Here is a 23,198-nt window from a genome sequence, read left to right on the forward strand (position 1 = left end):
TGCTGGTAGTGACTGTTACTTCACATCTGAGCTCAGATGCCACCTTCTCAGAGCCATTGCCTAACTCCTCCTTCCTATTCTGCATTTTGAAGTTGAGAGCACTTTCAAGTACTTGAATCTGGAAAAGATGTTTTTTGGGGGCAAGGGAAATCTTGGAAAGTGGAACCCCAATCTGAGCCATGTGTCCATGAAAAGTTAGATGCCATGTGTATCATCTCAATATTTCACTTGAGGAAAGTGTTAATAAAAACATTATCTCTGAATTATCTCAAGTGTTTTTCTGGGTTATTTGCATCATTTTAATTTGATGAACCAATGCATTGAAAGATCCCAGTTTATTTAAGCTCCTTAAACTTCAGCATCCGATCCCATCTAGGAATCCTGCATTTTGAAATTTGCCATTCACTCAGTTTACTTATCTGATAAGTAATGACTGCACACCTAATGTGTGCTAGGCATTCTCATAGGCCTGCAGGGGATTCTGCAAGGAAGCTCCCTGCGCTTTGGGGTTTGTACTTCAGTGGGGACACAAACACTGCATCAGTGACTGCTTTAGTTCAGGCGAGCTTCTCTGTGAAGCTGACATTCTCAGAGTGTAAAGAAAAAAGTCACCTTCTCCTAAAGGCTTCATTTTCCCCAGAGTCCAGAAAGAAAAGGAGGTGTTTATTTATCCCTTTTAGCTTTTTTAAGGCATATATCATTTCTGTGGAGGTTGCTTATTTTAGTAAATTTAAAAAATATATATTTTTATTGATTTCAGAGAGGAAGGGAGAGGGAAAGAGAGATAGAAACATCAATGATGAGAGATAATCACTGATAGGCTGCCTCTTGCACACCCCCTACTAGGGATCGAGCCCACAACCCGGGCATGTGCCCTTGACTGGAATCGATCCTGTGACCCTTTAGTCTGCAGGCCAACGCTTTATTCTCTGAGCCAAACCGGCTAGGGTTATTTTAGTGATTTTTGATATCCCAGTATGAAGATACACAGAACCAGTGGCAAATCTGAACACTATATACAGAATATTGTTAGAAAAATTTTTGATCCAAATTGTAGTTTTCTAACCTTGTGTCTGCTATTGAAAGGATAGCTCACAAAAATATGATATAACAATATCTTCAAACTTTGTTCAAAATTAAGTAAGTATATTTATAGCTTATTCCAAATTTTTGTCACTATATAAACATTGCATTGTTGAATAAAATATTCTATTGTGATTCTTATTTTTAAATTGTATAAAATATTCCTTGACACTAGATTAACAAACATGTGTTCATAAACAATGGCAGAACTTAAACAACTAAATATTTTATATTTGGGAAAACCCAAGCTCTACTTATAATAGGTTCTTACCGAGGTAACTGTCGAATGTCTCCAGAATATTGTTCATATTTGTAGTTTACCACGTACCACTGGGAACTATAAAATTTACAAGCCTTAAAGAAAAACAACAACAATAATTAAACAATTATCATTAAAAAATTCAGTTGTCCTCGCAAAAAGTACTAGAATACAGTTCTCATGACCTCTGGGGTCATGTTAAGGAACGTATGCTAGTGATGCTAAGGTAGGTAAGGGGCTTGCTCATCATAATCATTTCACGCTTTCCAGTGAAATGAAAGTCCCACCTTTCCAAGACTCTTGGAGGAGGAACCATTGCACATATTTATTCTATTTTGCTCCATCAAGGAAGACCTAGTTTATCACTTGCTGAATCACACCAAGGACATGTTGTTAACCTCAAGTACCATCATTTCTCAGCTGTCTTTGGCAAACCCTTCTATTACTTAAAAGCTTTTAGTAGAGAAAGATGTTATTTATATACTAGTAGCCCTGTGCACGAATCTGTGTGCCAGTAGGTCGCTGCCGCCCTCCTGTAGCTCTCTGCCTGCTGCCCCACCCTCCTGTAGCTCACCCCTTCCCCCCTCCCCCCGCATAGCTTGTTGCCCTGCCCCCTCCTGTAGCTCTCCGCAGCCTGCTTGTACCTCACTGGCCCACCCACCGCTGATCCGTGATCTGGTCGTGACACGCTTGGTCATTACGCCTCAGGGTGTAACAGCTAATTAGTATATTCCTCTCTTATTATATAGGATAATCTTTTCATAATATTTTAGCCCATTTCTTCTTGTTTTTGTATTAGTAAGTTTCCTTTTTCTCTTTATATCAACACTGTTGTTGACTTGAAATCTGTTTGCCGGTTTCCCTCACTGCCTTCTAAGCCCAGCCTTCTTCATCACTGTTCATGGATTTTACACATATACTGCTATGTGAACAAAAGATGATAAAAAACTATTTATTTAAAAAAACACATAAATATTAACAACACAAAACAATCTATATATATGAAAGGCTAATATGCTAAATGTCTGACTGTCCAACCAGTTGCTATGATGCACACTGACCACCAGAGGGAAGACGCTTAATGCAGGAGCTGCTGCGACATGCACTGGCCATTTACAGAGAAATGGCAGCGCGGACCTGGTGCCAACAAAGCAATACTCAGCTTCCCCCAAGTGGGACACAGGCCCTGCCACCACCCTGGAGCAACACCCCACCAAATTGCAGCCAATGCTGCCAAGACCCCATGGCGCAAAATGTGGCCCACAGCCCTGCCCAGCCCAGCCTGGAAACAGTCGCTGTGGGCGCCGGGTAATGACATCACATAGCAATGCAAAGCTTCCTCTCCCTAGTGACTAGTCTCTTTGGAGTTTCTTCAGCTCAGAAACACAACTTGCTTTATAGCCAGGTGGAAACATTTTACACTTTAACCAAATGTCTGTGAAGTGTTTTCCTGTGCCTCATCTCCTTTGATCCTCCCAAAGTCCTGGAGTAGGTAGATAGGAGACTCGACGGAATCCTATTTTCTTTTCATTAGCCAGAAAATGGAGATTTAGAAAGCTTATAAACTTGACCCGACTGAAAAGTAAGAAATGGTGGACCTTGAAAATGACTTCAGGTTTTCTCACTGTGCAGAATATAATCAAACACTACTGCAGTTAAATATTTTACCCCTTGTTCTCCCTGTGTGATCTACAATAATAATCTGCTTTGTGTTGATATTTACTGCTGTGTTGCTGACAATTACCTGAAAGAGAAGTTGGGGTGCTTCACTAGGATGGAAAAAGTTTACCTAAATCAGAAAGCAGGTCTAATTAAGCAAGTTTATCTCTCTATATAAAGCTGTCGCTGGCACCAATTGCATGTGTGTGTTTCGATCTGTCATCGTCGACTGTGAATTTGGTTGACACTTCTATTATAAAGGGTGAATAGTGATATTAAAATATTTCTTCTAACTAATCTCCTTTCAATGTGCAAAAATTTCTGCACTGGGCCACTAGTTATATTATAGTGGTCTATAGTGAATGATTTTATAGTATTTACTGATGGCACATATTTCTCAAACTCCTACCATGCACTTATCAACCCATTACTGTGAGATGGTAATTGGGATTTCACTAGGTGGCTTTCAGATTCCTTTTGTTTCTGAAATTATATGACTCTGGGGATTAAGCTGCTGCTAGGATTAGATGGAAATTTTGTCTTCTAGCATCAGTGGGAGTATGAGGAGCAATAAACTTGATACAATGTGAGGAATAAAGATCTGTGATTGCTTTTGTGACCAAGAAGGGATAGGCAGGATCTCTTTGTGACAACAATCAACTCAAGGTGCAGAGGGCTGCAGAACAGAGAGCGCTGGCACTGCTTTTGCAGAAACAGAAAGTGAGAGGGGATGGCCCAGTGGATGGTGTAGAAAGGTTGATGGGGAACCCAGGATGCAGGCACCTGGCTCAAGATGCACAGAATATGCAGGAAGAGGGGAGAGGGATTAGGAGTCTTCAGTTGCTATGGGTTTCTCTGACCTTGAACTTTCTTACACCATAGGTTTATTTGTTCAGGGAAACACCCACACACAAACCAGGGACTGAGGGTAAAATAATACATAAGACTGGGACAAAGACAGGAGTAGGAGGATGAGGGCAGGGCCTGCAGGAGAAGAGAAGAGCTTAAAAACAAAACAGCAACAAAGCCAACAGATGAATAAAAGAGAATTCAGGAGATCTGTAATGACCAGATTGGGAGAGATATTTAGCTATTATTAAATTTCTTAACTTGCCAATTCCTGAGCCAGTTCTGCAGATCACATGTTTCTGAATATAAGAGGAAAACTGAGCCCTGATATGATCCTTGGCTAACAAGTTCCATGTTCCTTTAAGGATGCCAGGGATTCAGGTAAAAAGCATATAGGCCCATAGTATCCCAAGCCTTAGAGACAGAACATTCATGATTATAGTTCTTTCTTACCCTCTCTCACTTACATTCCTTTCTCAATACCTTGCTATAGTTCTCAAATGAAATAAAACATATTCTAAACATAAAACAAAAAGCATAAAACCCACTCCCTTTTTGCATTCCCTTTTAATCTTTTTTTCTGATACATGGCTTTACCTCATTCCCCTGTAAGTATATATTAGAATTTAAATAGTTTTTTTGTTCACATAATGGCATATTCTAAAGATTTTTAAATTTGCTTTCTAAATTCTATGACCACTTTAAAGAAGTACAATAAAGTAGAATAATTTATTAACCCAGACTCCTAGTTTTGGAGTTATCAATTAATTAATTCAACAAACATTATGGAGCCTTTACTGTGAGCCTGGGGTTGTTCTAAGTGATGGAAACCCATCAGGGATCAAGAGGCTAAAAGTCATTCCCTCTTGAAATGTATCCCTTTGTGAACACATGATTAATAAATACACAAAAAAAGTAAATTATGCAATATGTTAGCAGATAATGCCTGTGGGATCGGGCCTAAACCGGCAGTTGGACATCCCCCAAGGGGTCCCAGATTGGAGAACGTGCAGGCTGGGCTGAGGGGATGACCCCCCCCCCCATCCCAAGTGCACAAATTTCATGCACCGGGCCTCTAGTTTAGAATATTGGAATAAATTAGAAATTTCTGTCCCATAATATCTATCTCTATACTTTCTGATCTGGAGGTTTTTCAAAAATCCATTGACTTATATGTCTTTTCTTGTTATGGATAGTACCTATTTTTAAGCATGATAAACATGTCTACTCATTCATATTACACACAATATCCATAATGTGCCACAGGCTTAACTGAATAAATCTGAGATGTGGTAATCCTGAATTTCACTGGCCAAAAATGAATGTGGTACTTACTTTCTTGTATTAGTGTGCTATATTAAAGAACTACCTCTTTTTGTTTGTTTGTCTTGGAGAGGCACGTGCTTGTTAGATATTGTACTACTAGGCACTTTACATATCATCTTAATAAACACTCAAAGATATTTTATGATTCCCACACACAAACCAGGGACTGAGGGTGAAATAATACATAAGACTGGGACAAAGATAGGAGTAGGAGGATGAGGGCAGGGCCTGACAACAATCAACTCAAGGTGCCAAGGGCTGCAGAACAGAGAGCGCTGGCACTGCTTTTGCAGAAACAGAAAGTGAGAGGGGATGGCCCAGTGGATGGTGTAGAAAGGTTGATGGGGAACCCAGGATGCAGGCACCTGGCTCAAGATGCACAGAATATGCAGGAAGAGGGGAGAGGGATTAGGAGTCTTCAGTTGCTATGGGTTTCTCTGACCTTGAACACAGAGGCAAAGAGAGCCTCAGATCTTTGCTCAAGATCCTACATGTGATTTGAAACTGGATTTGTCCGACTCTCCAAGTTCATTCAGCTAATTTATGAATTGCATGATGATTGCAGACACTGGACCATAATTCCAGATGTTTTTATGGCATTTCTGTTTCTGTCTTGGAATCAGACAGAGCTGGTTTTTAATATTGGTGTTAGCTCAATTAAGTAACTTAACAACTCTAAATTTCCTTATCTGTCTAAATAATACCAACTTTAATAGGATCAAATAACACAATTCCTATAAAGTTCTTAGCATAGGGTAAATACTTAATCAATACTTGCTTTAAAAATCAGTTTTTCAGTTTGACTCAATCTATAATTCATATTCACAACAGTTGATGATAACTTGTTTTTCCTGATTTATAAAAGCACAGTTCTGGGAAGATGTATTAGCTCTGATTATCAAAGAATCTTGTTGGAATCAAATAATTTATGAATTTATGGGCCAGATTTAATGTATCTGGTGGTGGGTAGATGAGAATTAAGGTTATAGTAGATAACCCTTAAGAATCCTTCTAAATCTGTGATTTCTCTGATTCTGTGAAAGCCAATGCATTTTACAAATGCATAAAAGTTTCCCATACATAGCTATGGCATCTTGGAAATGTTATGCATGGAAAATTACTCTCTATTCTTTGTTCCAGCCCACACAGTCACTCTAAGAAGATCATTAAGAACTATGATAATTATGACTACAACTCCTCTCTGTCCAAAATGTAAGCTGAAGTGACCTGTTTCAAATTCAAAGTCACAGGCTACAACTGTGCTTGTTACCATAAGGCAATTGCTCCATTTTCTCCCTGCTAATGATCTATCCCACAACACCAGTTTCGAAATATCAACTCCTTTTCCCCTTTAAAATGGAGGCTGCTACAGTCTACTTCAAAGGTGAAGTATGCTGAGCTAGTTAATTTTTCCAAACAGTAATGACCCAATTCACGTTTTAGTAATTTATTCATTTACTTATTATTTATTTATTTAAAATATATTTTCATTGATTTTTAGACAGAGAGGAAGGGACAGGAATAGATAGAAAAACAGCCCCCAAGCCCTGCATGTGCCTTGATTGGGAATCGACCTGGCAACCTCTTGGTTACTGGGTTGATGCTCAATGGCTGAGCCACACCAGCTGGGCTATTCATTAATTATGTTTGCTTGTTTAGCCTTTATATTAGCATCTCTGCCTGTGGCATTTATGCTAAAAAAAGCTGAGCCAAGTCAACATACATAAAGGCTTTTATGTCATTAGGATAGTGTTTCCTAAACTCTATCGTGTTCCTGAATTTTTTGAGGTTGCTAATTAAAATGCAGGTTCCAAGGTCCCACATGAATCCACTGAATTGGATGGAATCTGTAAAGTGGGGGGAGCCTAAATCCATCAATCCACTGGATTGACAGTGTGGCTCAGTCCTTGTCATGCTGTTTGTCTCTGAAAGCATTAGCGTCCTAGCTTTATACAGTGAAGTCGAGTAAAAGATATCAGCTTTCACTCAAGTGGACACAGCCTTTGAAATGGGCAGGGAACATATCAACTCCAGTATGGGGTTTTACTTATAGTGGATATTCAATGTATATTTGTTGATTGAATGAATCTTGTATATCTTTTTTCCCTTAGAAATTACTAAACATGACACCTTGAAAGTTCTCAAAATCTAAATATTTTAGAAAAGATTGGGCAATTGTAAAGAGCAGCAGATTACCGTAAAGAAAATATTTCATTTCTCCCTCTCCTCTTTAGAGAATCATTAGAATCAATTCAAATCATGTTACCAACCCAAAGAGCAATTTTGGTTTGACAATATAATTTGTCCATCTCTGAAAATGGCTATTAGATTCTGGCCACAGAGTAATAAGCAGGTAATAAATGGCTTTTTAGATGCAAACTTGTTTTTCTTTCTAGCCATACAGGTTTATTTAATTACATGGCTACTTTCTTGACCAAAAGATTTATGCAACCACAAAAGGTGTTCATTTTGGCCCTTAGTCACCACTGGGATTAATTCTGTATTTGTAAACAGATTGTGGTAACTTTCATATTCATGTCATTCTTTATATAAAGTTTAGGAGTAAATATGGCTATTGTATAAATTTTGAAAGTGTAGCATCATGAAATTGGGTGAATTTAGGCAAATTATGTATTGAAAGGCTTGCTGGATAATTTATTATCCATATTGAAACACTTCAAATTCAAAGGTGATGCTGTTAACCAAGCCAACAAGTAGAACATGGCTTGTGGGCACTCAATACATTGATATTTTAGAGGGAAAAAAGGCACTGAAAATATTTTTTCTTTAATTGGATCATATTATGAATCCCTTTAAAATTCAATAATTTCTGCAGTATAAAAATAAGTTAATGATATTTTAAAAATACTTATACTACACTCGGGAGAGAATTAAAAATAATGGGTTTGGACAAAATAAATTATGTAAATATAGATATGACTCAGTTTCAGAAATCATGGTACATCTTTTATAATGGATTCGGGTTTGATTGTAAAAAATATTACTTGATATTAGGAAGTGTTAGCATGTATATAAATAATGCATGTGGAACACAAAACAGAATGTCATATCAAATTACAACCATAAGAAAAAAATAATTTTTAAACTATTTTCTCACTTTGAATTATAGAATAGCCTAATTTGTTTTATTTTGTTGTTGTTGTTGATTCTAAATTGAAAGTGGATAAAAATATTTGGGTTTTTTTCAGAATGTGTTGAATTGAGGTGGTTGAAATTAGACTTTTATAAATCATACCTGTGCCTGACCTGGGACCAGACACACTAATTTCCTAGCTACATCTCACAAGTAATCTGTCAGGATATAAATAATGGATGGTACTAAAACCTTGGTAATATTATGATCTAGTCATTCTTCTCATGAAAGGCATAAAATCTGGGTTGTAATTCAATGTAATTGAAATATTAGGTGAAAACTTAAAGTGGTTTCTTTATTATTCTAGCACTCCAGGGTCTCCAATTGCACTTCTTTCTTTTTATCTATTTACCACCAAACATTATAGGATACTTTTTATTGTGGAGAAGGGGAAGCCAATTTACAATTGGAACGGTTTTGCATATTTAGAAACTAGACTTTATTATTCCAGCGACTTTGGTGACTAGAAAATAAATTTCTTCACAGTTGTTAAAGTGAACCACAAAACCATTTTGTTTTCATCAGTGTTTTTTATATATATTTTATCCTAATGCCACTGAAAATATAATGCATTTTAATTTACCTTATGAACATTCATATGCTTATTATCTTTAATGTTATACATTTAGTATAAAGAAAATCTGTTGATCCATTTTGTTCTGGCCATGGCAGAAATAAAATCATATATATATATGTGTACTAGTATACATATATATATATATATATATGACTAAGTTAAATATAGAATAATAACAGATTTTGATGATATTTTTCCAATAAAATTTTTATTGATTTCAGAGAGGAAGGGGGTGAGGAAGAGAAAGAGAAACATCAATGATGAGAATTATTGATCTGCTGCCTCCTGCATGCCCTCTACTGGGGATCAAGCCTGCAACCCAGGCATGTGCCCTGACCAGGAATTGAACAATGGCCTTCTGGTTCATAGTTGATGCTCAATTACTAAGCCACTCCATCCGGGCTCCATTAGATTCTTGAAGTCACAATATGTAAGTGGCTTTACTTATAAATTTACTTTTTAAAAATACACACAAAATGAAAAGTCCCTTAGCCTCTAGTAAAACCTTTATCAGGGAATTAAGAAAGAACCCCATTCTTTAAAACGAAAAGTCAAAATCATTTTATTATCACTAATTTTATTAAGAAAGAACTGTGACTTTTTGATTTGGGGAGATTTTTATAGTTGCATTTTCCCTGTACCTTCCACGGAATTAATTTGTACATTTAGCCCTGGTGTCATATCAAAGACATTAGTTCTACAGTGAGCAAAACCATGCTTATCATGCTCTGGTCTGAAGTTAATGAATACATTAGAATTATTCATTTGCTACCCAATGATTCAGAATCAGGAAACAGCCTTCATTTTTACTTAATTTATTTATACATGCAAAAAAAAAACCCAGAATCACTTACTCAAAGATTTATTCTTACTTCAGGGTAAGTTTGAGTGTACATAATTTTACATATTAGATTTAAAATTTTTGTATAAAGTACAAAGGCATTTTGGTCAAAAGAATGGTTTCTTTAACACTGTACATAATATGCTGTCCAAAATTAAACATAAAAGACAAAGTTATTTTAATTGTAAAAGTAAGAATTTTATTCCTTGATTCCTTGTGTTTTCTTGAACCAAGATAAATCTCATTCTAGTTTGATGTATTTCTTTCAACAAAAATGGGCAGCATGAAATACATTTAAAATCATGGCCAATCCCTCTGTCCGCATAATTTTCTTTGCTATGTCTAGGACTCAAGTTTTTTAATATCTCTTTTACTTCTCAATATGATACAAATTCTACCTTGCATATACATAATTTTCTCTTGGATTAGTTGTATACCATTTGTCTGGGTCCAAATGGTGGAAGAGGAAGAAATTTCATTTTCAATATTATATTCATTTGATTGTATTGTTTTTCATGTTCACAAAATTTTGTTTCTTAATAAATTAAGCAATATTTTATACATAACTTAATAGCCTACTGAACTATTTTTAACTTTGGTATGCAGATGATGAGGGCATTGTATAATTGTGTGTGTGTGTGCATATAGATAGATAGATAGATAGATAGATAGATAGATAGATAGACAGACAGACAGGTATTTGCTTCTATTCTTTAATGTTTTCATAAATCTTAAATCCTGGAATATTTTATGTCTTGACTTGGAGTCTTGGATCCAATTGAGACTTGGGCTCTTGGATTCACGACTTAGTTCTCATTTCATCATTGCTCTACTCCTGCAGCTGACAGATTTCCAGAAACTGCCAAGGGCTTTGTTGGCAGAGTAACTTGCTACCTTACTACTTTGTCAGTATTTCTCTCAGCCATTCTGCTGAAGTGGTCCCTAGACCGTTGCTCCTGTTAGGCCACTGTATCATTCTCAAGTCTCTGCTCTTCCATCTTCTTTGTTTCGAAAGTCCAAACCAAGAGCTTAGTTTTAATTAGCGTTCTGTGTTTCTGGCTTTCTATTATCCTTTTGTACATATTCAAAAGAAAACTTTGCTCTATAAGTTTTTGGCTTAGGAAGTCTTCATCCTATTTATAGATCCTTTAATTGCTCCCCAGGCCCCAGTGGCAGGAAGTGATGCTTGTTTTATCAGGGAAGTGTCTGATATTTTTTGTGGTTATAGATGTTGATTTTAAGTCACTTAGGAGGATCAGATAAAGACATTGCTCCCCAATTGTTATTTTCCAAATGTTTTCATGTTATTGCTATGTTTAGTTTTAGAAATACAGCATTGGGATTATTAATATCTCTATTTAAAGATGGAGAAACCGAGGGAGAAAGCTTACACGTTTGTCAAATGAAGGACATACTACCTTGTGAACAGTGAAAATATCCTCATCAAGTCAGTCTATTAAGGAGCATGTGTGCCTGTGTGTATGTAACAAAAGATATAATGAGTTGCAAATAATTTCTGTGGTTAAGTATTGTCTTCTGGCTTTATGGTACCATTTATCATATAAATATTAAAATTTTTATTTGCTTAAATTTGTCCACTTTTCATAAGTTTCCACTTAAAATATCCTACATTTTAACAATTTTTGTTTTTTTTCATACATGTCTGGAATTATTCACTCACATTTTTAATATTTATGTGGAGTTATTTTTTATATGTAATGTGAGATAGAGAACCCTAACTTTATATTCATCTAAAATGGTGAGCCAATTTGTATTTGTTGAATTGCTCACTCCTTCCTAAAGAATTTCAAGTGCCATATTTCCCATTTATTAAGAAACCATATGCACTTAGATGTTTCTAGTACTCTGTTTCATTTCACTGGATATTTGTTTATTCCAGAATATTTAAAAATTGAAAACTACCTCAATTTATTGTCTAAAGCTAGCATTTCTCTAATACCAAAGGGTGGGGGGGAGAAAACAACAGCCAGACTCCACTCATGAATATTAGTGCAAAAATTTTAAATAAAATATTAACAATTCTAATGTAGTCGAGTATGAAGGTAATAATGCAACTGGAACAAAAATTTTATACCAGAAATGCAAGTGTGGATCCACAGGATAGCGACCTACTAATTCTATTACAGTGCTTTATAAATTCATGTAGAAGAGCTGTTATATCAATAGACTGAATATGCATTTCAAAACCTAAGTAGCAAGTGTTTATAAGGACTGTAGAGACCAAGACCTTCTTAGACACTTCTTTTATGCCAGAAAAAAATATAATAAAACACCAATAAGACAGGATGCCCAATATTAGCATTATTATTCAACATTGTTTTAAAGACATTAGGTAATAAAATAACACAAAAATTAAATAAATGATATACTTATTAGAAAAGAAGAAATTTTATTTGTAGATGATATAACTACACATCTAAAACTCAAATAAGAACTATTAGGATAGGAGAGGTTAGTAAGCTAGTTATGCATATTTGAAAATTAATAGCTTTTAAAAGATAGCAGCAATGGACACTAAGAAAAGGAAATGGACTTTTAACATTCCACTTATTTTTAGCAAAACTATAAAATACACTGAAATGAACTTAACAACAGTGTTACAGATCATTATGAAGAATGTGCAATATTTTGTGAAGACCATGCAAGAAAACCTGGTTAAATATTCCGTTAGGAATTCAATGTTCTAAACATTTCAAACCCTACCTAAGTTAACATACACGTACTGCATGATTTTGTAGACCTAGTCTCAATAATTCTAATTCCTTGATTAGAAAATAATTTGCCACCTCTTTTTTTAAACAGTGATGCCCTAGTAGATATCAAAACTTCCTCTAAGGAGATTGTAAATAAAATATTATAATACTGACATCACACTTATTATTTTTATTAGGAAATATGAAAATAGTACACTCAGATTACCTGATGTTATCTAACTTTGCACTTTTTTTCTTTTTTTCTACATCCTTAAGACAGACTCTGCAATTTAATGTGAACTTTAGGAAATAAATATAAAATCATGGAATTGGAGAAAAATAAACAGGTAAATTTATGGCAAAAGGTGACCTGAATTAAATAGTACAATATAAAGATATATAATATATATGCATATACATATACACACATGTATATGTAAAAAACAATAGTATAATATAAAATATGATTACTCAGCTTGGTATTAATAGCTACACAAATAAGGCTAACTTATATTCATACAAATATGTTTAGGAGCTGTGAAAGGGTTTTGCTGTTGTGTGTGGCTTTAACTAAATCCTAATTGGGATACACTACTTTCTCAGGATTAAAGACTGCATTTAGACTTCAATACTTTTACTTTACCTGTGCTCGGCTAAGTTTTATCATTGCTTTTTCCATAAAGGAAGGATTGGCTCCATTTATTTATTCAGTAACCACCTGCTAGTAGCTGTTCTGTGCTAGCCCAATCCCTGCCCTAAAGCAACCCGCTCTCTGGTTAGGAGAAGCAGCAGTGCTGTAGGCCTTCCCTACATCCTTCAAATGCAAGTAGATGACATAGCAACATGCTTCTATCAGTCCCTTACAGCTGTTCACATTAATATTTTCATAGTTAGTACTTGAAAGAACTATATCTCTTAAAATGGAAACTCTGGTATAAAAAATTCTCACATAGTATGGCCTTGCCTATAACTCAGTCCAAATAAGTAAAATAAAATTAAACCTGCCTATTAAGAATACTAAAACATTTCTTTTTTTTAAATTGTTTTATTGCTTAAAGTATTACAAAGGGCATTACATATGTGTCCTTTTTTTCCCCCCGCCCTTGACAATCCCCTGGCCTCCCCTACCCCCCAGGGTCTTATGTCCATTGGTTATGCTCATATGCATGCATACAAGTTAATGTGGAATTTTTAAGTTAAGTAAAAGCAAAACAAAAAAATTCCAAAAGTTGAATAGTCAGCAGATAATGAAAAACGATTAACAGGAAAATGGAACACATCTTCAGGCAATGATGATCGAAAGACATCAACTAATCTCTATTGAAAAGGTGAGGAAGACAATGATAATAAAGTTGTATTAATAACTACCTGAGGGAAAGAGAGTTTTATAAAAGGAAGGATTGGAAGCATCACATTTACCTCTTTCACCAGTAAACTTTCTGCTTTGTGCTCTGCGTCTTCAGGTACTGTTGAGTACAACGTTCGGATATCCCACGAAACTGTGGCCGTCTGAGAGAAACAATGAAAAGAAATTAAGCCCTCCAACTTAAAAACATTGTGCACACCTCTACACCAAAACACAGCAGGGAGGTCTTTTCCATCTTAGCTTTTAAGGACAAGAGATTTCAGAGACACTTCCTTGGTTCTTCGAAGTTTATTCTCTAGGAGAGAAAATCCAAACCCTCCTTTATTACCACTTACCAGCATTATTACAATTACTGTTTATCAGTGAAGCTTATGATTTTAAGCTCTTTCCTTCCCTGCAGAAAATGAAAATTTGGACATCTGTCTATTGTGACTGGTTCATTTCTATTGGTATCTTTTGTTATTGTTGCTAATGATAAAATAAATATAAAATAAAGGAGAAGATATACAAAATCATTGTTAATGAATCCTACTGTAAACAATCTCTTGAATATCAACAGGATAAATTTAGCCCTTTTCAGAACTCTTTGTGTGTGTGTGTGTGTGTGTGTGTGTGTGTGTATGTGTGTGTGTGTGTGTGTGTAACTACAATTAGGGATGGGAGGCAAGAAAGGGTGTTTAGTATATCTGTGCCTTGAAGAAAACAAGTCATGTTTCTGGTGTCTTTTTTGTTATTGTTGTTGTTAAAATGAACAAAGTATTTGCAACTTCAATGCTAAACAACCTTCTGTTAAATGAATATACATGAACTGAAAGTATAGAGTATCTCTTAAAACAAAACGTCTAACACAGAATTCACAGTTTGTTTCCTCTTTATACATCTTCAGTTCTATCCAGCTGGGGATTAGGGGAGGTCGTAAAACAGTTACTTTCCATCACCAGCTTCCAGCTCTCTTCAGTCTGTGCTCCTTTTGATTACAGGGATGCTGGAATGATGAGTCTGGTCACATAGCTGGTACCAACCGTTGGGGTCTTTTATTTTGTAAATTACCAACCCACAAATGATTAATCAGACATAATAAAGTTCATTTGAACTGTTCTAGATAAGGGGTATTTTGAATGAATTATTGGAACAGATGAAAGTCTCAAACCCCTCCCTATTGGGGGGAAGATGGGAAAGAGAGGGGTCCAGGGAATTCAGTATTCTGGGTTCATGGCAGCTGTAAGCTCTGCCACCAAGGGCAGCATCATTACTTTTCTTCCAAACCTAGACTCCTATTTTCTTCAAATCCTCTCTTTCTTCACTCCTGATGTGAGCTCCATGAGGTCTGTTTAGTTTACTGCTATAACCTCAGTGCTTGGTTGGGGCGTACCTACTGATTTGTTGAAGGTGTTGAGCATGTGTGAGTATGCATATGTGTGTTCTGTGTGAGCATGTGGTGAGTGTATGTGGTGTGTGAGTTTATCTGTAAGGGGAACATGGGCTTGAACACTGTGAAAGAGGAAGAATGTCATGTGAGTCTAATAAGATTACAGACTAAAAATTAATGAGAACACTATGCTCAAGATACCTCATATAGTAAAAAATCAGTGCTCATCCTAAAATACAGCTATGGACTGAGCTCCCTTGGTCAGTGCGTTTGCCCTAGGATTTGATTGCAGGTATTTGAACAGTTAGGAAGTGATCATCAATTCAAGCAAAGTGCAGGTTCACAAACAGGGAGACATCCCTTCCCATGGGAAGTACGATAGGACCAACTTAAGATTTATTATTATTATTTAGATTTTGCATTTTTTCATTCCTTTTGAGTTTCCTCTTTCATCTTGTTTCTTTTATGTTATTCACTCTGTTGGATAAACAGCAAATAAACTCTATTAAAGTTTGGAGTAGAAGACTTAAATGCACGCCTAAATTGAGCTTTGCTGGATTTCAATTATTTGGGGATAACTTATTTCCTATTTGGACAGATAATTCACAGATACTCAGTGTTACTTGTCTGGTTTCAAGGGGACATTACATATTGTAATCTGTTGACAAGATCAGGATTTTTTTCTCTAAATAATTTTTTTTCTAGATTTCAGCCTCTATTTTATCATAAAAGCTTTATATAAAAAGTAAAAGATTCCTCTTTTTCATTATGCACTATAGTCTCCTATTGATTTCGTGCCTTTTGAAAAAAAATAATAGCTGTTCTAAATACTCTAAGTGTGATGGAAAGTAGAGTAACATGGCCTAAATGTAACCTTCCTGTTCAGTTATACTATAAACCTACCATCCCACTAAGATCACTGCTCTGTACAATAGAGTGAATACTGAGCTAATTTAAAAAGGATATTTTTCTTAATGGTAAGCTTCTGAAATGTGAGCTCAGGTTTTCAGTAATAATAATTACATGGCTACTTGATTCATGATGTCATGTAGTAATGATGGAGCCCCCATACCTAAGCTAATGCTCATATGCAATGTATGAGATTGGGAATTCATTCAGGCTGGGGTCATAAAAACAGATCATGTGTACAGTCATGTGTGCAATGATTATGAGTGATTCCTGATGACCTCTGGTTATGAAATGACAAGTGGGGTTGAGTCATCTCAGTTTAAATTTATATATAAATCTAAAACATTATTTTACAACATGCATGGAATTATAGCACATCTAATACTTTGCACAGAATACAGAAGATACAAGAAAAGGAATACACGTTAAAATAAATGCCTATAACAAGTTATTGGTCTGTTATATTTTGTGGTAATACTGGAGAACCTGCCTGAAAAAGCAGGAAGCCACCAGTTTCAACTGTAAGAATTGTGGTACTTCTGCTCACATTTGACTTCTATAATGTGTCTCCTTTGAAGCAAAAATAAATTGATCAAATAAAAAAGAAAAGTATACAGAGTCATATTTGTTAAGGTTACAGAGAATTTCTTTTCTGAGAATTGGATGCTTTCAGACCACGACAAATTGCCTTGGCCACAGCAGACTTCCTGTTCTCTTTTATAAACCGTCTGGTCGACAATTAGTACAGCTCAATGGCATGAAATGGATCTGAGACTGGGCTGGAACTCAGCCGAGCTCCTCTTCTGGAGGTAGTTTTACAAGCGGACTATTGTGCAGAGATTAGGCATTTGGAAATAAAAATTACCATTTTTATTTATGAAACAATGCATGCAGGCTTGCTTGTCATTTCAGGCCTATACTATTCAGACAGCGTAGACTACGCCCTGTCACTTTCTGGTTCCTCTACTCTGCAGTGGGTTGTCTTGGTGGCTTTGCCACAGCCACCATTCTGCTGGCTAACATGACCACAGAAGACTTCATTCCAAGTACATCAGGGCCATTTCTCAATTGACCAAAGGCCACTGTCAAAGTCTAAAAAAGAGGCCACTTATCCTATCTTGGGCTGAGCACAGCTTCCTGTAATAGCATTGCAGATCCCAGCTGTTCAAAAAAGAAGACAGAGATGCTGGTGTCAGCAGTAATCAATCAGTCCCAGCTTGAGAAGTCAATGGGCCTCACAACAGAGACTGTTAACTAACAGTTGCGATCAATCCCAACCCAGCAAGTGTCTGAATGTGACCTCCACCAGATTTCTCAGACTGAGACATGGACAGTGCCTCAATTTTAAGCAGGAGCTTATATTACATTAGTTGCTTGAAAAACATTTTTATCACATTCAGAAGAGTATTGTTGTGATTTCATTTTGTTTTTATTTTTAAATAAATGAGAAAATCACTTTAATGCCTTCATTGTGCTTTATAGGGAAGGTGTCTTTGTTTTGCTGAAGGTACACTGCATGGGGGATGCACAGATAGTGAGCAGTTGGCCATCACTGGACAGTCGCCCTCCTCCAGCCAAGGCGAGCATGGGGACATCTCTGTCACAGGATGTAAGTGTATAAGGAGGGAGGTTTGGAGACCTGATTCAAGTTTTAGTCTTAGATTGGCAAACCCCTGAGCAAGTCATTTCACTTCTGTTTTGCGATTCATTTCTTCAAAATGTGTCACCTCCTCTAAGGAGGTGAGGATAGGATATTCTACCTATGGAAAAATGTGAGCATGAATAGAACCCAGTGCTCCGGTATACAGATACTTATGCACTAGGACCTCCCCTTGGCAAGGACTTGTGGCAGTGGGCTGATCTCTCCAAGGTTGCACAGTGAAGAAATGTGCTGGCTGTGAGGCGGGCAGACATGGCCCTGTCATGACCCTGTGACGAGCAGCCTCAGACACAAGCAGCCCTGACACAGATAGCCACCCTGCCACGGCATCTTCCTGCATGGCTGCTCACATCCCTTCTTCCATCCAGGGCTCAGTCCTGCACCATCCTTGCCCATGCTCTTCTGTCTCTCAGAGAATCCCTTTCTTTCCTTGTTCTTTTCTAATCTCAGGTTTAGGATAGGTGCCAACTCCTTTTGAAAATCTTCTCTAATTCATGCAACATACATCTCTTCTCTGAACTATATGGTTACCACCTGCAGCTTAACTGTAGAATCTTTAGGGCCAAAAGCTCTGCCTGTGATTAGTTATGTCAGTCATTGTACAGGTGTGTTGTTTTGAGTATAAATCACATTAACTCTTCTTTGAGGACAAATTATAAAAATAAATTAAATATTTTGCCATGTTCTTCAGTACATTTTGTTTAATTATTTTAAAGAATGAAGTATTTGAGTGTAGACATATATTTTTATGATTGTTCAGTGCCCTATCTCTGGTTTAAGTATATCCACAGTGCTGTGAACCATCATCAATATTTAATTTTAGAACAGTTTCATCACTCCCCCCTCAAAACCCATACCATTAGCAGTTACTTCCCATTCTTCCTTCTTCCCAACCCTTGATGATTACTAGTCAACTTTCTGTCTCATGAATTTGCCTATTCTGGATACTTCATGCAAATGGAATCATTCAGTATGTGCCTTTTTGTGACTGGCTTCTTTCACTTACATAACATTTCAAGTTTCATCCAGGCTCTAGCACATGTCAGTACTTAATTTCCTTTCAGGCGGAACTGTTTATCCATTCACCATTTGATGGACATTTGGGTTGTTTTCACTTTGGGGCTATTTGAATAATGCTGCTATGACTATAAGTGTCCAATCTTTATTTGGACATATATTTCTAGTACGATGGAGCCCAGGGCAGTCTCTACATGTTCTCACTGAATTGAAATACACAGTCTAGACTGTTTCATACAGTGCCAATTACCCAATGGCACCACTCACTGTGGGATTCGGGGAGTTAATATTTCCCTCAAGTTGTGCACCTTATTTTTGGCCACAGAATACTATTTGGACAGAAACTCTAATAATAAAAGTCAAGGTGCTTATGTTTGATTCCCATCTTTACAGTTACTCTCCATCCTTGAACAAGAGGCTTTTCAAATCTCAGCTTCATTAGCTTATAAATGAGAGAGCTATTATAACTTAGAAATAACCTAGTTTAACAAAGACTATTACTTAGCTTTTAAATCACAATTACAGCATTCTTGCATGAACACTGGGAGCCACTTAGGCTCAGAAGCCAAGGTTTAAAAAGAGGTTGAGCCCAGCCAGTGTGGCTTAGTGGCTGAGCATCGACCTATGAACCAGGAGGTCATGGTTCCATTCCCAGTCAGGGTTCATGTCTGGGTTGTGGGCTCGATCCTCAGTGTGGGGCATTCAGGAGGCAGCTGATAAATGATTCCCTCTCATCACTGATGTGTCTATCTCTCCCTCTCCCTGCCTCTCTGAAATCAATACAAAATATATTTTTTTAAAAAGAGGTTGAGATTCCTATAACATGTTAGGTTGTGTCTCAGTAAGAGAAGCAAGAAAAACAAACCCAACAATCTCATGACCTTTCTGCCTTTCAAAAAATAAAATAAAATAAGACCTTTCTGCTTCCTCTCACCAAATGACCCATGTGGTTGAGTCTGGAAATCCCCATTACCAGTTGCTTTTTATAGCCAAAAACATACTATGAAACGAACAAGCCATTGGTATGCTAAGAAATCACAATTCACTCAGTCTTAATAGTGAGCCAATGAAAATGCCAGGATGTACTGAAGAGCCCTGAGAGACTAATTCTGTAATGAATTAGGGATTTGATAGGAAGGAGGGTTTTGAGAAGATGGTGTAACTATCTAAACAGGCTATTTCAGGTGTGCAGCATAGACCTTTGACTTTGGCAATGGTATTTCCCCAGGTTGAAAGCATAACCTTGTTTATATCGGTGATAGTCACAACTTAGCTCACAGAGGTGGGCCATAAGGCTGAGCTGAAATAGAGGAGTTTTACTGGTGTGGGCAGTATTGAAATATGCTTTCCCACAGTGTGAGGTGCTGCTAGCTTTCAGACCTCTAAACGTTTTCCCACAGTGTGAGGTGTGCTAGCTTTCAGACCTCTAAACTTTCTTATTTATTTACACTTTGTAACTCCCAGAAATGATTCCACCTCAGGCTCTCGGTGTCCTTTGCTTAGCAAGAGACTCATTTCTGGCTTTCTCACTTTGGGTTCTGCTGTTTTGTGTCTGCCTCTCCTTAAACAGAATCACTCCACAATATGATTCAGTGTGTCCTCGAAACTGTCCTTTAGCTTTTGTTTGCCTTCCTCACTCTCCTTGCCTAATTCACTAAGCCGCAATTTGGTGACTAAGTTCTTTCTTTTTCTTTTCTTTTTTTTTTTTTTGGTCTTAAGTTTCTATTGCTACCAGCTTCAAAAAGATAGATGAGAAAAACAAGAATAGCAAATATAATTATTGAAGAAGTACATGTTTTTGAATGTACTGTTAATGAGTGCGCTTAAACTGCTTATTTCTAGTAAATCATTCTAAGTCATACAGATCATCATGCCTGCTCCCAGAACCCACGCATCAGGAGAAATCATTTCTACCTGGAGTGTCAAGAAAAAGGAAGGTGCTGCTACTTCAGTCCCTTAGCCTAGAAGAAGATGATTTTAATTCAATGTTCAGCTATCTTAATTGAATGCCCATGAGTCAGACATTGTGTTGAGTACTTGAAATACAGTTATAAATGGATTTCTCCCTTGCCTAGTAACAAAAAGCATGTGCGTAAGTACATTAAGTGTTATAGGGAGGAAATTAGCCAGGCACTGGCCTAGGTGGAATGAGCCTCTGCAACAGGGGGTCATGATCTTAGTGCTGTTGTTGTGAGGTGATTTTTGAGTGGTGCCAAAGAGGAAAGTATATTAATGATCATTTTATTCCTCATTACTTCATTCTCTTTATTCTCCAATTTCCTTTCAGAATGGCTGTTTGCTTCGTAAAGGAATAAAGTTATATTTAAAATAATAATCTACATGTTTCTGAAATAAATATCCATTTTCCACTTGTGTTGTGCAAGTGCCGCTCTTGTTTCTGGGGGCCTTGCAATGACCAAGATAAAAGACATCCCGTCCTAGTACAGGCTACACTCTGACAGCGAGAAACACCAGGAATGGCAAAGCAAATAGATTTTTCTAGGTAGCAACACATTCTACAAGAGAAGCAAGTAGGCTGATGGGGTGGGTAATGTAGTGTGGGAGTTGGGTAATGGAGGCTGAAAGTCAGGGATGCGTCTTTGGAGAGGGAGCATCTGAACTGAACCATGAGTGAAAAACAGGAACCAGCATGCAAAGAGGGAAAAGGCCCTATGAGCTTGGCAAGCTCAGGCAACAGAAAGAATGGAAGGTAGGTATCCATGTAGTGAGCAAGGGAAACAGGGTGAGGAGATAAGGGCTCAGAGATCATCAGGAACCAGCTGGCTGGGACAATAATAAGAAGGAGCTTGACCGGACTCTCAAGGCAATGGGAGACCACTGGGAAGTTTTACCCAGAGGACTGGCTTATCTGATTTGTATTTCTAAAAGCTTTCTTTAAATGAATCAAAATGAAGGCAGGGAGGGAGCAGCAAGACCCTTTAAAGGCCACTTCTGGGGATCCAGGCCAAAAATGATGATGCTGATGATAGCTTGGGCCAAGAGCTTGGATAGACAGAAACGATGTAGGAATTCTTGATACTCCTAAACTATAAGCATTCTTAATCAACTTTACATTTCATCCATATTAGGGCACACACGTCTTAACCACAGGGCTTTTGCTTTTCCTGTCAGCCTCACTCGTCTAGAAAGTGTTGCTCTATATTCAGTGCCTTGTGGGTGCTAAATAAATATTGATGAAACAAACCAAGTAATGAATCATGTCTGCTCTCAGTGTGGGTGCTTGGAAATGTGGAAACACAGAAGTGAGCTGAATTCTCCAATCAGTGAGACACAGCTGGGCTAAAGACCACTGGAAGGAGGGTGGGGAGCTGGAGCTGTTCCCCTTCCTTCCATTCTGTGATACGTTAGGATTGGAGTGGTCATCTACTACTACGTCCTACTGGGTGGGTGGAGACTGTCCATACACATCCCACAGAATCCTTACCATTGCTCAAGGATGAGCCTGGGAAATGATCCTCTAGCCTGGTGAACAGGAGGCTTGCTGTTGGTGACCAACACCCCTGACATGTGACATAGGCAGGGGATGGGGCAGACAAGGGCAGAGAGTTTGTAAGGAAAGCTCTTTATTCCACATAGAGGAAGAGGGAAAAACTCCAACACATAAACACGATTCATTTTAGCAGGAATCTGTATAGCAGATTCTGTAAAGGGTCAGGTAAATTGTTTAAGGTCCTCTCCTCTGCTGTAATGACTTCATCTCTATTGAAGTCTGCAGGTGTAGTATGAAAGCAGCCATTGACAACAGGTGAATAAAAGGGAATGATTGTATTTAAGTAAAATCTTATTTGTGGATACCAAAAATCAGAATTTTATATAATTTTTATGAGTTACAAAATAGGCTTCTTTCTTTTCCCTTCAACTATTTAACCAGTTCTATGAAGAAAATACAACAGACTAGCGTTAAAAAATACACACATAAAATTCATTCGTACTTCACAGGACATATAAAAATAGACAGCAAGCCACCCATGGGCCACAGTTTGTCAACTCTTACTCTGTAGAACAGGAACGAGGAAAAACTATCCATCTGCATTTTGTTAAAAAGTTGGCAACTTCAAGCAGTAACAATATTTGACGCTATCCTTTTATTTGGCAAGTGCTTAATGTAAATGAAAATTTAGCTGTTTGTCTGAGAAGACATTTTCTGATAAGGGGGACTCCATAGCATCAGATGTCTCTTGAACACCTGCTAATTGGCAATTAGTCTCCCAACTGTTCTCCCAGGTTCCTCTTCACCCTGTTATATGCTCCAATAACATACACCAGGTCATTTGTTCTCCTTGAAACACTCCAGTGACTTGCCACTTGCATTTGAAGATGGCACAAAGGCTTACCTTGTCCTTGCCTGACCTCCTCTCTGACCACCCTCTCTGTCCGCCCACACCACTCTTCAA

The 23,198-nt window shown here is 37.2% G+C and overlaps 1 protein-coding gene across 1 annotated transcript in view; it reads right to left on the bottom strand.

Moving 5' to 3' along the window:
- The window catches only part of DOCK10 (dedicator of cytokinesis 10), a 154,204-nt gene that overhangs the window by 112,732 nt on the left and 18,274 nt on the right, over nt 1-23,198 (bottom strand). The window contains exons 3-4 of the mRNA XM_014531135.1: nt 13,882-13,971; nt 1,355-1,437 (exon numbers count right to left, since the gene is read on the bottom strand). Coding sequence (XP_014386621.1) covers nt 1,355-1,437; nt 13,882-13,971 — 173 coding nt within the window. The remainder of the gene's footprint in view (nt 1-1,354; nt 1,438-13,881; nt 13,972-23,198) is intronic.

Source organism: Myotis brandtii, unplaced genomic scaffold (genome assembly GCF_000412655.1).
Source record: "Myotis brandtii unplaced genomic scaffold, ASM41265v1 scaffold79, whole genome shotgun sequence".
Classification (NCBI taxonomy): domain Eukaryota; kingdom Metazoa; phylum Chordata; class Mammalia; order Chiroptera; family Vespertilionidae; genus Myotis; species Myotis brandtii.